A 17,313-nucleotide genomic window follows, 5' to 3' on the forward strand; every position below is an offset into this window, starting at 1 on the left:
AGGCAGCAGGCAGACTGTGAGCAAATACAAGCCATGCAACAATTTACCTATCCTTTTATTTAAATAAATAGCATAGAAACCTGACTATTATGTAAAACCATCAGTATTAGGATACAAAAACTGTCAGTATTAAGATACACAGGAAACAAAGCCAAGCCACAGAATAAACACATTCTCTTCCTTACCTCCCAACACATATATTTGAAAGTTTCTTTTTTAACAAAAGTGAAGACAGAAAACAAACGTCTTGAATTTATCCACTTTTCTTCATCTCCCCCATCATGGCTCTGAGCTACCATCATCCCTTGTCTGGACAACTGTAGCTGCTTCCCAACGCATCTACCTGTGCCCAGTCTTGTCCACTCACTACAGAAAGCAAATCTGATCTTGCCATTTCCCTGCTTTAAAAAACCCTCCGTGCTCCCTTTTTTCCTAAAGACCAGAGTCTAGCTCCTGCTTATCCTTCCACACCAAGTTAAATTTTCTCATTTCCAACAAAAGAAGTAAGTATCCATTTTAGAAGTGACCCTTGCAAGTGGCTGCAGCTGTGGCAGGTTCCTGTTTGAAACAAGCAGTTTTGTCTAAAAAGAGACACAGATGGTGTAGAGCAGTGCTTCTCAAACTATCTGTGGTCAAGGACCAGTTTTTTGGGTTTTTTTATTTTTACAGAGTCTGGTTCCATCACTCAGGCTGGAGTGCAATGGTGTGATCTTAGCTCACTGCAACCTCTTCCTCCCAAGTTCAAGGAATCCTCATGCCTCAGCCTCCTGAGTAGCTGGGATTACAGGCAGGTGCCAGCATGCCCAGCTCATTTTTTGGTATTTTTAATAGAGACGAGGTTTCGCTATGTTGGCCAGGCTGGTCTTGAACTCTTGGCCTCCAGTGATCCGCTCGCCTTGGCCTCCCACGGTGCTGGGATTACAGGTGTGAGCCACCACGCCTGGCCTGAGGACCAGTTTTTGCTTGCTTGTTTGTGCTTCTGGTTATCCTTTTTTTTTTTTTTTTTGAGACAGGTCTCACTATGTTGCCCACACTGGAGTGCAGTGGCACAATCACAGTTCACTGTAGCCTTCAATTCCTGGGCTCAAGCAATCCTTCTGTCTCAGTCTGCCAAGCAGCTGGGACCACGGACGCCTGCTAAGCAGCTGGGACCACAGGCGCAGCTAATTTTTGGGTTTTGTAGGGACAGGGTATCACTATGTTGTCCAGGCTGGTCTTGAACTCCTGGTCTCAAGTGGTCCTCTCACCCTGGCCTCCCAAAGTGCTGGGATTACAGGTGTGAGCCACTGCACCCAGCCTGATATTCTTTTTAAATAAAGAAAATAAAGTCCCATGTGCTCCTTCCCTCATCTGTCCTCACAGGTACCAACTATCATAAATTTAACTTTCCCATTTTTTTTTTAAAGGAGTTGACTGTGGGCTGGTATATTTGTAAAATATAATAGGACTCTTTTCCAAGGCTCCTATGCTTGGATGTCACAGTTATGTCAAGTTAATATAAACATTTCTAAGTGCTCACTCTCAACTTCTGTGTCATCTTGCCACAGTCCAGTAACACTTCCCACGGCAGACCACCAGTTGCGTAGCACTGGCATAGATGAGGGCTTCTCAAACTCCTGTCTGCATCTCAGTCACCCACAAGCCTTGTTAAAACCCAGATTCCTGGTCCCTGCTCCAAGGGATTTGGTTCAGTCGTACTGGGCAGGGGCTCAGAACCTGCACTTCTAGAGGCTTCTATGGGATGGTGCTGCTGCCAGCCAACGGACCAGACCGTGGGTAGCACTGGTTTTGATTACACAGGAGAGGAAAGAGCACTGGGCTGAAAGCCAGGAGACCACCCAGCACACAAGCAGAGAGTAAGAGCCTGGGAGGGAGCTCACCAAAATGTTTGCACAAGTTAGTACTGCCTCGGGTAATGGTGGAGAACTTGCTTTCTTCTTTGTGCTTTTCTGCATTTCCCAAATTTTATTTACGTATTTACATACGTGCACACGCACACACACACATACAGACACCCCTCCCTGAAATCTTGACATTGTGTATAGATACACACACATATTTTTTAAAGAGTTCATTTGAGGTTCTTTGGCAGCCATGTCACTGTAACCTTGTAATATCCCCCACAGATCTTAAAATCACTCTACAAATGATCTTTTGGGGTTAAGTACTGATTTTAGATTTATGATGATGTAGAAGTGCACGGATTTGAATAAGTGCCAGCTGAAGTGTGTCCTAGCTTCAGAGGTGCTCTGAATATTTATTTAGGTGAGACAGAGGCAGTGAATGTCATCTTAGGTTTGTCTGTCCTATCCTTTCTAGTGTGAAAAGATTTTCCGGAATGAAGAGCTTGGAATTCTTAGTCCTACTTTCTTCTTGGCATTTGTTGACATTTCAGTCTTTCTCAAGCAATGCCTCCATGTTTCCCTGATTCTTCACAGTTTGACATTGTTGTCATCACTGTTAGCATCTTTCATCAAACCAACAGCACATTCTGGGCCTTAGCCTTTCCTCAGAGCCATATTTGTCTATGTTTATATGCTTATTTGGATGGGATCTACTGGACTATCTGCTTAGCCACCCCCCTTCTGAGAACTGTGCACCCCTTCCAACTGCAGCTGGGGGTGGGCACACTCCGACATGTAACACCATCCCCTGGACACAGCTGGCTGGTCTGGGAATAAACCCACCATCCAAACTGGATCCATTAGTTACTTCCCAGGAATGTGGGAAAGAGAGGGCCATCGCTTTCAAAATTGTGAGCTAGTGACCTCCCCACCCCTGACCAAGAGCTGCTTGGTGACCCTATTTTCCATCATGTTGTCTGGGAAGGAGAGCCTGTGTACAGACACACGGCAAAGAGCGGAGACGAGACATGAGGATGCAGTCATGGCAACGTGTGCTCTCATAGGAAGCCCCTTGCTACCCTCAGCTGCTGAACTTCCTTCCCCTACTTCCTTGGTTCCTGCCACTCCTGATGCCAGGATCCTTCCAATAAACTCTCTTTGTCGCTTAGGCTAGCTAGGCTCACTTACTCCAGGAGAACCTTAGCCAACCTTCCTTTAAGATTCTTGAACATATTACAGAACTTTCTAGGTAGCCACATTAGTTTTTATCTTACAATGCATTCAGTTCTCTCCATATTTTCCTCACTGAGCTCACTCGTGATTTATAGTTAGAATTTTGCCTTTTATTTTTTAATCTTTTTTTGAGACAGGGTCTTGCTCTGTTACCCAGGCTGCAGTGCAGTGGCATGATCACAGCTCACTGCAACCTCAACCTCCCCAGCTCAAGTGATCCTCCCACCTCAGTTTCCCGAGTGGCTGGGACACTAAGCGCATGCCACCATGCCTGGCTGAATTTTTTTTTTTTTTTTGTCTCACTGTGTTGTCCAGGTTGGTCTCAAATTTCTGGGTTCAAGCAACCCTCCCTCCTCGGCCTCCTAAAGTGCTGGGATTACAGGTGTGAGCCACTGCACTCAGACAATTTTTGCCTTTAAAATCTTTCCATTCCTCTTCCATCTCTGTTCACAGCGTTCTTCTTTTCCCCTGCACCTTCTGAAATTCACCTTTTTCAAGTCTACAGGCAGGGTGTGAACATATCCAGTGCCCACCACTCTCCACTGTGTCAGTGCCCCACACGATTCTGTCACTTTCTCCTGATGTTTTACACAACTCTATCCCTTCCACCTCACCAAACAGTCCTCGCTAGTAGGAGGGTTGGGTACAGAGCAGCAGTTCCTTCTCCCCCAATCCCTGCCTTCCCCCGTTTGAAGTGAAGGGAGGCCAGTCAAGACCGAACAAAATGACTGCTTTTAGCTGAATGAGACTTCCAGTTGCCTTCTGGGTAATATTAATAGATTCTCCCTCCTTCCTCCTAAGCAGTTTAGTGCTGTCTTCCTGGATGTATGTTCTGAGTGACTCCCACCAACATGCAGCACTTCTACTGGTTTAAGTCTTTTATAACACAAGGCAACGACTGGGTGAACACAACTGAAGACACCTTCTACACCTGCCGTGAGACCATGGGTTGGGCTGGGGAGACAGTGCAGACTGACATTTAAGCGGAATGTCTGACTTCACGGGAAGAGGGCTGTCAGTGGGGAAGGCAGACTCTCACTCCCTGCTGGCTATGCTGGGAGGCTGTGGGGAAGAGTTCTCCTCTGAAGAGGTGCAGACCATTTGAACGAAAGGATGACCTACAAAAGAGACATGTGGCAAATATGACAGAGGGATGGAAAAAAAAAGTCTGTGGTCAGAAAAAAGTAATCTAGGAGAATTATGTGAGCTCTATAATCACAAAATGACAATAACCATGAAACAGAAAAATGGGGCCAGGCATGGTGGCTCACGCCTGTAATCCCAGCACTATGGAAGGCTGAGGCAGGTGGATCACCTGAGTTCAGGAGTTCGATACCAGCCTGCCCAACATGATAAAACCGTGTCTCTGCTAAAAATACAAAAAGTTAGCCAGGTGTGGTGGCGAGCGCCTGTAATTCCAGCTACTCAGGAGGCTAAGGCAGGAGAATCCCTTGAATCCCAGAGGCGGAGGTTGCAGTGAGCCACGATCGTGCCATTGCACTCCAGCCTGGGCAACAAGAGTGAAACTCCATCTCAAAAAAAAAAAAAAGAAATAAAGAAGAGAAAACCAAAAAATAAAACAAAAACAAACAAAAAACAGAAAAAAAATGGCTTAGATGACAAGAATATTTTAAAAAGAGACTTTTGAAAGGCAGTGAGAGAAATGGTTAAGCAAATTACAGTATGTCCATAGAGCAGAATTCCACAGGACTATCAAAAGTGACATTATAAAATCATGTAAGTGAAAACATTCCACAGTTTACTAGTTTTAAAAGCAGGTCACAGAACAGTATATTCAGTGAGATTCAATTTCTGTTAAAAAGACACACACATATATATCTCTGGAAAAATACGTAATACCAGTGTTTCTCAAACTTTTTTTTTTTTTTTTTTTTTGTTTGAGACGGAGTCTAGCTCTGTTGCCCAGGCTGGAGTGCAGTGGCCGGATCTCAGCTCACTGCAAGCTCCGCCTCCCGGGTTTACGCCATTCTCCTGCCTCAGCCTCCCGAGTAGCTGGGACTACAGGCGCCCGCCACCTCGCCCGGCTAGTTTTTTTTTTTGTATTTTTTAGTAGAGACGGGGTTTCACCGTGTTAACCAGGATGGTCTCGATCTGCTGACCTTGTGATCCGCCCGTCTCGGCCTCCCAAAGCGCTGGGATTACAGGCTTGAGCCACCGCGCCCGGCCGTTCTCAAACTTTAATATGCATATGAATCTGCCTATTAACTAAATTTATGGGCCTGGTGAAAATTCAGATTTGGATTCAGTGGGTCTGGAGTCGGGAGTCCGAAGCTGTGCATTTCCAACAAGCTCCAAGGTGACATGGATCCTGCTGGCCTATGTCCCACATTTAGTAGTAAGGAAACGTGGTGAACATAGTGTTTAATGGGTGGTGAGATTGTTTACTTTACTCTCCTCTTCCCTTAACTTTTATTTTCTAATTAATTTGGGTTAAAATAGGGGAAATTAATGGGCATGTGCTGTATTGTTATTTTTTTAAAAAGGAATTTATTTTAAAAACAGAAAAAAGGCTAAAGTGTCATGAGAGCAATTATGAAACTGTGAGGAGGAACCAACGTAAGCTTCCAGCAACAGAGGAAATGCGCACGCCCTAAGAAAAGGGTGGAGGCAGGGGGAGAGAGAGACACGTCTGATGACACATTCCTAAAAGAATTCTGGGGCCATCTGGCAAATGGTATATTTGCTGTTGGAATTGGTGGAATCTGGGATATAAACAGAGAGATATTTTACATGTTTAGAAAATTAAAAGGAGAGCAGTGATAAGAAAGGTGCAGACCTGCGCTGCCCAGGAGCGGGGCCTCTGCTCCAGCAGGGCCTGCTCTTCCACAGGTGGTGAAGACTTGAGAGAAAGGCTTGTCCTGCCCTTTCCAGTTATTTATTCATTTACTTATTTTTTGAGACAGAGTCTCACTTTATTGCCCAGGCTGGAGTGCAATGGTGCGATCTCAGCTCACTGTAGCCTCTGCCTCCCATGTTCAAGTGATTCTCCTGCCTCAGCCTCCCGAGTAGCTGGGATTACAGGTACATGCCACCACTCCCAGCTAATTTTTTTATTTTTAGTAGAGACGAGGTTTCACCATGTTGGCCAGGCTGGTCTCGAACTCCTGACCTCGAGCTACTCTCCTGCCTCAGCATCCCAAAGTGCTGGGATTACAGGCGTGAGCCACCGTGCCCGGCCCTTTCCAGTTTCTCTGTAAGGAGTAAGGACTGAACTCTGGGCACAACTAGAAAGCGAACAGAAACTTTTACAGGAGTAGGACATAGGTTATGCCTAATGCCCAAATCTACTGGAGTTGGATGATTGCAAGGAATGTAGGAGCAAGAAAACCTTAAGACTGTGTGCTTGGCTGGAAAAAGCCAGCCTCCCCAGCCTCACTGGGCTTGGGTAGAGTACGTGCCCTAAGAAGTCTGCATAGAGAAGAAGCATTTCTTGCCTATGAAAAATCCAGCCTGAGTCACAGCCCCAGGAAGGCCCCTGCTGTCTTAGGTGGCAATAATGGGAGTAACGGTGGTGGGCGGTCAGAACGCTGATATTTGGCACAAAACATTGAATGCTGAGTCACAGATTCCCAAGATGCTATCACCATAGAGAGGGATGAATTCCCATCTCCTTAACCAACACCCAGGTCTGGGCCCAGACCTCAGAGAAAGAGGCAGGTGGCAAGTGCTACTTATTATCAGCCACTATAATATTAACTGCCTTGCAACACTGAAACTAATAGAGATATCAAAATGATAAAGTGATATTTACATGCCATTGCAGAATAACAACAGTTACCACACTAATGATAAGCTGCCAGTTCCAAAAGGTGGCCAGGAGCAAACCATCCAGACAGGCCTCTGCCCTCTGCTGGACACAGTGACAGTGACTTGGATTAATGGGAAGGAAAAGGAAATCTGAGGCATCAGAGAGAAATCTTGGCTACTTCCAGAACCCCACAAACATAATGGGGAGGGCTTGACTTTTTCCTGACTTAAGAATTTACAGACTAGTCAATGACATAGGGAAATAGCATCCCCAAACATGTATAGTGCTTAATAATCTCCAAGAAAAATTACCAATGCCACTCAGAATAATGCCCTGCAGCTCACACCCCTGTCCTGCAACCCTTTATAGACTCATGTTCCCTCGATGGATCACTCTTCCATTTGGTGAGAAACATGAAGCATTTTCTAATAAAACTTATTTAGGGGTCAGGTGCAGTGGCTCACGCCTGTAATCCTAACACTTTGGGAGACCAACGTGAGAGGATTGCTTGAGCCTGAGAGATTGAGGCTACAGTGAACCATGATCAGGGAGGCCACCGCACTCCAGCCTGGGCAACAGAGAGAGACCTCATCCCTAAAAATAAAAATTAAAAACTAGGGAGCTGTCTGACCAACACAGGGTTAAAGCAGTAGCTCATTCTATGAGAGGCCTGTCAGGGATGAGAGGCCCCAAGAGGACTGAGCAGGTCATATCTCTTACCTCTTGCTCCCTGGCTCACCCAAGGGGCACACGTGGAGAACAGGGTGGCCACACCTCCACACCTCTCACCTGTCTCACTGGATCTCTCTTTCTCTGCCATCAGGTGGATTGCATTCAGATGAGTTTCTTGCACACGTGATACAGGTCTGCTGCACCTTGAGCCTCCTTCCCTCACATTATTTTTAATCCATGCTGCATAAAATTGTCTCAGCCTCTGTTCCTAATATTATAATATCTTAGGATCAGGTCTGCAGGCTTGTGATGCAACCTCTACTCTTAGCCTTGAGGCATCTCTTCTGAAAGACTATATATGTATACACACACACACACACACACGTACACACACACACACACACATATATATCATGTAGTTCTAGTATTCCAGCATTTGAGAAACAAGTCTCAAACATCTTAAATTTCTGATTGTTCAGCCTCCTTTTTCCACATTGAAACGTTATAGATTTTCTTATCTATTTTTGTGCACAGGCTACTCCATTCTCTGATCAGTTTACGAGCTCTCTGTGACTCTGTTCTGGTTTCAAGTGAGAAATGAGATTCACACAAAAAAGTGAACACACACCACTCTGTAGACTAGGCAGCCCCTTTAAGGCACAGATAGCCTCCTAAACACGAGAGCATAACGACCCTGAGCCCAGCTGCGAAACTGACTTGCCTAAATACTGATCTTTAGAAAAGGACATGCACTGCCATCCATACTGTTTTCCATAAGCCAAATCTCCAAAATACTCAAGCCTACCCTGTGAAGCATTGACACCTAGAAAGAATTCTGGCTATTCTTCATTAAACAAAAAAGGCTAAACTATGATAACTTCCTTGCCTTATTAAACTGAGTGCACCAAATACCATTTAGCGGGTGATGACTGGGGTCCATCGGAGTGAAGGGCCGTGCTCACACGGTGCTATGGCCCCACAGTGTCCTCTGGGACTTCTAAAGAGTACAGGCTTGTTTACTACACCACTTAGGGTTGCAGGTTGCTACTTAAAAAACAAACATCGGCGGGGCACGGTGGCTCACACCTGTAATCCCAGCACTTTGGGAGGCCAAGGTGGGCAGATTACGAGGTCAAGAGATCGGGACCATCCTGGCCATCATGGTGAAACCCCGTCTCTAATAAAAATAGAAAAATTAGCTGGGCGTGGTGGTGTGTGCCTGTTTTCCCAGCTACTTGGGAGACTGAGGCAAGAAAATCGCTTGAACCCAGGAGGCGGAGGTTGCAGTGAGCCGAGATCACGCCACTGCACTTCAGCCTGGAGATAGAACAAGACTCCATCTCAAAAAAACAAACAAACAAAAAACCAAATATCAATTCTGTGAGCTCCTCCCTCTCTACTCAATAAGACTATACATATAATTGCTTCTAGAAGTGCCTCCCTAGTCTTCCTCTGAGACTATCTTCTGTAACCTCTTGCTAGTTTGCAGTCAAAATAAATCAGATGACCAAAGTCCTCAGTAATCCTAAATGGATATGTAATTCTAAGTCTCTAGACTCTGGCCTGAGAGTAGCTCCATGCTGGGTGCACCAAGAGAGTTTTATGTCAGTTTTATATTCAGCATTGAATGTGTTTGATTTTATTTCATTATTTTTATTTTTTAGTTATGCTCAAAGAAGGTCAATAATGAAACTTGCTAATAGAAAACCTTTACGAACAAAGAAAACACCACTGAAGAAATCAGATGTAAGGTATACCATTGGGGAATAGAAACAGGGGGCTTTTTTACACACATTCAATAAAATCGTGTCTACTTTCCTTCTAGTAAACTGAGAATACAGTCCCCTGGCACATTTGTCTGTAGGATGAGAGACAAAGCTGTCCTAAACTAAAATCTTCATTGTTAGTATTTCTGTTACATCCTATGATACGCTATATCCCCAAATTTAATTTTGCTGATAATTTCCATTTCTAATGTATCAATATAAGAAAATGTCAGTGCAAGCAATCTCAAATGAATCACAGTTGCTTTTCTCCAAGAACTGGATTAGGTGCAAAACACACCACGCTCACAGTCCCCACCAACACTCTTGGCTGCTTGGAGTTCCACCCTCTACTTCCACGTGGAGCAGAGAGGATTCCTAAGTGTGTCTCTAGCATGCCTGGGGGACTATGCTGGAAATCTCTAAGCTGCACCCCCACATTCTCCTCCGTACAGTCTGTTCTCAATGCAGCCCAAATTGCTTTCCTTGATCAAACTGCTTTCCTGTTCTAAGACTTTTGCCCTGCCTGACAGTTATTGGTTAGTCTACACTCTTCAGCCTGGTGATCCCAACGCCAACAGTTCAGACCCCATATACTCTGCCAGCCCAAATCCTCTACTTTCTGCCTTCCTATCTTCCTATCCTCCAGCCACGCCCACTTACATACTGTCCCCAGAACACCAAGGATCCATGGCTGCCTCAAGACCTTTGTCTAAGTTGTTCCCTCTGCCTGGGATGTCCTTCCCTCATACCCGTCAGTTTAAATCTTTCCAACTGTTCCTCTAATTCCACTCCCTCCAAGAAGTACTGTTGACTGTCCTCCCATTCTTCTCTGGGCACAGTCCCTGCCTCCCCGTCCCACACCCCATGTCTAGTTATCACAGTAACACTCAGTACACAGCAGGGCTATTTAGGAGTAAGTGTTTCTCTTCCTGCCCAGACCTTGAGCCCCTAAACAGCACCAGTCAAATCTTTCTCTCTCTTTTTTTTTTTTGGTTGTTTTTTAAATGAAGTCTTCCTCTGTCGTCCAGGCTGAAGTGTCGTGGTGTGATCTCAGCTCACTGCAACCTCCGCCTCAAAGGTTCAAGTGATTCTCTCACCTCAGCTTCCCAAGTAGCTAGGATTACAGGCACATGCCATCACACCCAGCTAATTTTTTATTTTTACTAGAGATGGGGTTTCACCAGGTTGGCCAAAATGGTCTCTAACTCCTGGCCTTAAGTGATCCTCCTGCCTCCGTCTTCCAAAGTGCTGGGACTACAGGCGTGAGCCACCATGCCCAGCCTTTCTCTTTGTTGCCCCCATGCCATCGGCACAGAACCTAAGAAGACAGCGGGTGTGAACTGAGGGAAGTGGGAGGAGACTGACACCTGTGCACTAACAACAGGGCCAGGCCCCTGCCCACGCATAATGGTCCACTTTTGTACACTTACGGTTTCCGCAATTGAGACCACCAAGGCCAAATGGGCAACTGCAAGCCAAGAAAGAAAAAAGGGTAAGAATTAGTTTCAAATCTCAAAAGAAATAAGTGAGGCAATTTATCTAAATAACTTCTAGATAAGATTTGTAACAAAATGAGACTAAATGAACTTTGAGCCTACCTCATGCAGGTTTCATTTTCAAGCCTATATCCATCTTCACATGCTGAAAAAGAAAAGGAAAATGCATGAGTGTGTCTGTTTACCTCTCCCAAACTCCCAGTTAATTAAATGCCAGCCACCCTAAAGTCCACAAGATTATTCTAGTACCAGAAGCCTGCAAATTGGTTTGGAATGATCCTCATTTAAATACTGTTGCCAGCGTAACTTTTTTTTTTTTTTTTTGAGACACAGTCTCACTCTGCCGCCCAGGCTGGAGTGCGGTGGTGCCATCTTGGCTCACCGCAACCTCCACCTCCTGGGTTCAAGGGATTCTCCAGGCTCAGCCTCCCAAGTAGCTGGGATTACAGGCATGTGCCATCATGCCCAGCTAATTTTTGTATTTTTAGTAGAGATGGGGTTTCACCCTGTTGCTCAGGCTTGTCTTGAACTCCTGAGTTCAAAGTGATCTGCCCGCCTCTGCCTCCCAAAGTGCTAGGATTACAGGCGTGAGTCACTATGCCCGGCCTCAAATCTTAACCTGAAGAAACTTTTCTTAACCTCTTTGTGGCTCTCAATCTCCCAGCTATAAAAAGTATTTTATTGGAGGTGATTAAGTGAAATTAAGGCATTCAAATGGCTTAGTACAGGTCTGGTACACAGTAACCACTAAATCAATGTTTTGTAGTTGTAATTATTATTACTTTTTGAGATGGAGTCTTGTTTTGTCGCCCAGGCTGGAGTGCAGTGGCACTATCTTGGCTCACTGCAACCTCCACCTCCTGGGTTCAAGCGATTCTCCTGCTTCAGCCTCCCAAGTAGCTGGGAATACAGGGGCCCGCCATGAAGCCTGGCTAATTTTTGTATTTTTAGGAGAGATGAGGTTTCGCCCTGTTGGCCAGGCTGCTCAAACTCCTGACCTCAGATGATCCGCCCACCTCCACCTCCCAAAGTACTAGGATTAAAGGTGTGAGCCACCATGTCATTCTTCAGCTATAGAGGCAATTTATCTAAATAACTTCTAGATAAGATTTACAATTATTATATGACCAATGCAATTCATTTAGAAGCTCTCTATAGCTGAAGAATGTCCCCTGGGGAACCTCCTTCCATCGCAAAAACATATGGCTCACCTTCTTAATGTAAATCAAACCTGTAACCTGATAACGGTCCTGCTGCCACCCTTCGATGAGAAGGGGGGAGCTTTGGGTGACATCTTCTGGGGCACAGTTCTGGTGTGTGCCCAGGTTTTCATAACAGAATGCTCACCCTGTAGTCTGTGTAGGGGATTTTGGACATATCTAGATGTGTGTTAATTGGCACCTTGCCCAAGAACAGAACTTTGAACCCTTGGGTGGTGCGGCTCCTGGAACACTACTTCACTGAAGCAGTTGTGGCCCGGCCATTTCCCTGGATCAGCAGTTCCTAAATTTCTGTGATCAGAGAACATTTTCTTTTTTTTTTTTTTTTTTTGAGACGGAGTCTTGCTCTGTCACCCAGGCTGGAGTGCTGTGGCCGGATCTCAGCTCACTGCAAGCTCCGCCTCCCGGGTTCCCGCCATTCTCCTGCCTCAGCCTCCGGAGTAGCTGGGACTACAGGCGCCCGCCACCTCGCCCGGCTAGTTTTTTTTTTTGTATTTTTTAGTAGAGACGGGGTTTCACCGTGTTCGCCAGGATGGTCTCGATCTCCTGACCTCGTGATCCGCCCGTCTCGGCCTCCCAAAGTGCTGGGATTACAGGCTTGAGCCACCGCGCCCGGCCAGAGAACATTTTCAACACAACGATAAGATGACAGAACACCATGAGCTATAATGCATGCTTGAATGAAAGCAGACAATGAAAAATGGCCTCACAGACAAATTCTCTGCTGCAAGGAATGATAAAAATGTGATTCAGGGTTAATGTATGAGATACATCGCATAAAAGATCCCGAATAAGAAAAGGTACAGAGTGGTAGAGCTGCAATACTTGATGGGATAGCAGACATGCTAATGGTGGGTTAGGGGGGCCAGCAGCATGCATGTCTGGGGGTGAGGAGGGACAGGGGGCTGGCGAGAGGGGCCCTGTGGGCTGGGTCCAGCATCCTTGTGCATGATAACTTTCCTCATGACGATGTGCTGAATGTTCTTCCTCCTACTACTTTTTTTTTTTTTTTTTTTTTTTTGAGACGGAGTCTCACTCTGTCGCCCAGGCTGGAGTGCAGTGGTGCGATCTCCGCTCACTGCAAGCTCTGCTGCCTCCCGAGTTCACGCCATTCTACTGCCTCAGCCTCCCGAGAAGCTGGGACTACAGGCGCCCGCCACCACGCCCAGCTAATTTTTTTTTTGTATTTTTAGTAGAGACGGGGTTTCACTGTGTTTGCCAGGATGGTCTCGATCTCCTGACCTCGTGATCTGCCCGCATCGGCCTCCCAAAGGGCTGGGATTACAGGTGTGAGCCACCGCGCCCGGCCCCTCCTCCTACTTTCTTAATGTTAGCAGTTGAACATCTCTGGCATCTGCTTTATTGTTACAGACTTTCTATTAACATATCACTAGAGGGTTGTGGAATACAGTTTCAAAAACAAAATCAACTGTAATGTGTCTCACGGAAGATATTAGAGAGCTGTGCACCTGGACTGCACTGTTTTGGCCCCACAAAATCACTTTTCCGAGCTGCAATCTCTTGTATTAAAGGCCTTTTTGTTATAAGCAGCAGCCATGGAAAGTCCCTGTGGTATTTATTTGGGGATGTCATGGACTGCTTTGCTACAATATCACTCAGTAACCTCTTGATGAGGATGCCCCAGAGAAATTTCTCTTGGCCCCATTGTTTTAAAAGACAGGGATGCTCCTGAACAGCCGTTCTTTATTTTAGGGACCCTGACTCTTTTCAAAGTCATGTTTCTCTTTTTGCCTCAGTGTCCAGGAACCTCAGCAGCACTTAAGTGAGGGGCCTTCTTTTACCAAGCATGCAGGACCCTGCTGTGTCTCATTCTGCATATTCACTTTCCTTCTGGCTTCAACAAAACAGTCTGTTAATTTCCCCTTCAACCTGATTTACCTTTTACATATTTTTCAATCTTATTTTATCAAATCAATTTTCACTAGGTGCTTTCACTTTATGCCACGGGTAGAGCATAATTGCATCCCGTTTAGGGAAGGAGTAACGAGGCCCCATCTCCCAATCTTTGATACCTGAGTTCTCGGCTGGCCTCACTCAGGTGGGGTCTTCTCCAAGGGGGCAGCTGAGTGCTCCTGCCTCTCCCGTGTCCGGTGACCCTCCTCCTGTGTGTGCCTCTGCCTCATGCTGCAGCAGGTCATGGGAGTGGGGAAAGCTGCCCTGGATGATCTGTGGATGGCTAAGGCTGCAGGGCAGCCACTGGGGATTGCTTGCTTCTTAGTGACTCCTCCCCACCCATCTCGGCACTGAGGCAGGGTGATGTCACACCAGTCTGTTCTATTTTGAACACTTCTTCCTGGAAATGTTTTTACATCCAATCTCCCCACCCAACATTAGATTTCATCTGCTGGGTGGAGGCGGTCCATTCCATGGCTGTCATCCAGCCAGATGTAAGGTCCATCTGTTGTCCTGCCACAAGCTGATGGGTTGGGCTGTTTCCATTTTGTTTCAGGAGTGACCTGGCTCCCTGATGTCCTGATATTTCTCTATTTCAAATGGGCTCATTCCGTCATTCATTGGTGGTTGAGTGCTACTATGCTGTGGAGCTGTTCTGGGGAAACTTGTCAGTGAGGTGCTACTGTGCTCCTTACGACCCAGCTTCTCATCTCACTCACCCTAGAGCAGCAGTCCCCACATTTTTGGCACCAGTGACCGGTTTCATGGAAAACAATTTTTCCATGGACCAGCAAGGTGGCGGTCTCGGGGAGATGGTCTAGGAATGAAGCTGTTCCACCTCAGATCATCAGGCATTAGATTCTCATAAGGACCACGTAACCTAGATCCCTCGCGTGTGCAGTTCACAACAGGGTCCATACTTCTACGAGAATCTAATGCCACCGCTGATGTGACAGGAGGTGGAGCTCAGCTGTGCAGCCCGGTTCCTAACTGCACCTCCTGCTATGCAGCCCGGTTCCTAATAGACCACAAACCAGTAGGGTTGGAGACTCCTGCCCCAGAGGTATTCTGACCCAGAGCACTGAAGATGAAATGAATGTGGCAACAGCTAGTACATATTCACAAACTGGGCTTCCCTTATTGCCATAAGGCACAAGTGAATTCAAGTCTTCTGGACTTAAAAATAGAAATAAGTAGATAGTGACATCTTTTTTTTTTTTTTCTTTTTGAGATGGAGTCTCACTCTGTCACCCAGGCTGGAGTGCAGTGGCGGGATCTCAGCTCACTGCAACCTCTGCCTCCTGGGTTGAAGCGATTCTTCTGCCTCAGACTCCTCAGAAGCTGGGACTACAGGCGTGCACCACCACACCCAGCTAATTTTTGTATTTTTAGTAGAGACAGAGTTTCACCATATTGGCCAAGCTGGCCTCGAACTCCTGACCTCATGATCCTCCCACCTTGGCCTCCCAAAGTGCTGGGATTATAGGCATGATGAGCCACAGTGCCCAGCTGCCAGTGGCTTCTTAAAAACTCTTGTGTTCCCTTGTGGGAAATTGTATCTAGCCATGCCAATCTTTTCCTATCTTATTTGCTGCCTTATCCATTCATCTATTCAACAGACATTTGCTGAACCCTGCACTGTTCAGGACACGGTTCTGGCACCTAAGGCACTGGCAGTCTGATTAAAGAAAGAGACATGCAAACAGGTTGTGCGAATTCATTGCCAGGTGTGGTGGCTCACGCCTGTAATCCTAGCACTTTGGGAGGCTGAGGTGGGTGGATTGCTTGAGCCTAGGAGTTTGAGACCAGCCTCGGCAACATGGCAAAAGTCCATCTCTACAAAGAATACAAAAATTAGCTGGATATAGTGGCAAGGACCTGTAGTCCCACCTACTTGGGAGACTGAGGTGGGAGGATCACTTGAGCCCAGGAGGTCAAGGCGGCAATGAGACCTGATTGTACCACTGCACTCCAGCCTGAGTGACAGAGCAAGGCTTTGTCTCTAAAAAGAAAAAAAAAAAAAAGAATTAATCATGATGCCTGCATGATGGAAGGAAGCTAAGAAACCTATGAGAGGGATTGAGAGGGGTATCTACTTTGATTTTATAGGTAGCTTTGAAAGTCTGGTAAAGACATTTTCTGTGAGACACCAAACACATTGTGTGTGTGTGTGTGTGTGTGTGTGTGTATGCGTGCACACGCAGCAGAGAACATAGAGACCTGCTAATGTATAGCTTGAACTGCAGTGATTTAGAGAACACACACTCCTCTATCCTCTACTTATACACAGGATTGAGCCTTGATTTGAGGTGTCAGTGCTCCAGCACTGATGGCCAGAAGATGTCACTGCTAACCCATCAGAATCCAGCCTAAAGGGCTGTGGCCCAAGAAGCTCCGGGATCCACTCATCAGAGGCCTGATGGTGCAAATACTGCCAAGAAAGGGCTTCACCGGGTCTCAGCAACAAGCCCAAAGGCAAACTAAGGTTTCCTTATGCTGCTTCTTGGGTCCTTACTTGGTCAACATAAGGTGGCTGGTGCCTGTGTCAGCACACTCGGTAAATCTTTAACAGCTATTGTTAATGCCAGCCTGTAAGTGAAATGATTACAAAATTGCTGACTTGGAAACAGAGGAAGTGGCGCAGGCCAGCCAGAAGCAAAGGTGATAGGGCCATTGTTGAGATACTCTTCACAGGGAACACCACAGCACCATGCCCATCCTCTGCCTACCTTGTATCATCCCCTGTCAGCAGCACAGCACCCCAACACACATGGATGTTAGCCCAACCCCCTTCCCACGTGAAGACAGGATCAACTCCCCATTTCTTTTTTTTTTTTTTTGAGACCGATGTTGCCCAGGCTGCAGTGGTATAATGGCGTGATCTCGGCTCACTGCAACCTCCGCTCCACCGAGTCAAGAGATTATCCTGCCTCAGCCTCCCAAGTAGCTGGGATTACAGGCAAGTGCCATCACACCCAGCTAATTTTGTATTTTTTGTAGAGATGGGGTTTCTCCGTGTTGGTCAGGCTGGTCTTGAACTCCTGACCTCAGGTGATCCGCCCACCTCAGCCTCCCAAAGTGCTGAGATTACAGGCGTGAGTCACTGCTCCTGGTTCAACTCCCCATTTCTAAGAGGTGCAAGGAACCCTCTGCATTAAAGCAGATAAGATGGCATGAGGAAGCATCATCTCTTTGTAGCAATGTGGCAGTCTGGCATGGCATTGAGACATGCTGTGTGCTAGTCACACATCAGGACCTAGGCCCAACAGAGAGTTGGCCCTCCCCTTCAAAACCCATCACAGGTCTCACCTGGAGAGCTAATGATGAGCACTTGAGAACTCTGTATCCAAACCTAAAAAAGTCAGAGGGTCTGAAGCTCAGGATAAGAGTGCTGCCCTG

General features: G+C 46.4%; 1 protein-coding gene across 3 annotated transcripts in view; it reads right to left on the reverse strand.

The window, feature by feature from the left end:
- HEG1 (heart development protein with EGF like domains 1) overlaps positions 1–17,313 on the reverse strand; it is an 89,279-nt gene that overhangs the window by 13,954 nt on the left and 58,012 nt on the right. For all 3 annotated transcript variants that reach the window (XM_021934137.2, XM_009200144.3, XM_021934138.2), the window contains 2 exons: positions 10,883–10,925; positions 10,715–10,752 (listed from right to left, as the gene is read on the reverse strand). In XM_021934137.2, coding sequence (XP_021789829.2) covers positions 10,715–10,752; positions 10,883–10,925 — 81 coding nt within the window. The remainder of the gene's footprint in view (positions 1–10,714; positions 10,753–10,882; positions 10,926–17,313) is intronic.

This window comes from Papio anubis, chromosome 2 (assembly GCF_008728515.1).
Source record: "Papio anubis isolate 15944 chromosome 2, Panubis1.0, whole genome shotgun sequence".
Lineage (NCBI taxonomy): Eukaryota > Metazoa > Chordata > Mammalia > Primates > Cercopithecidae > Papio > Papio anubis.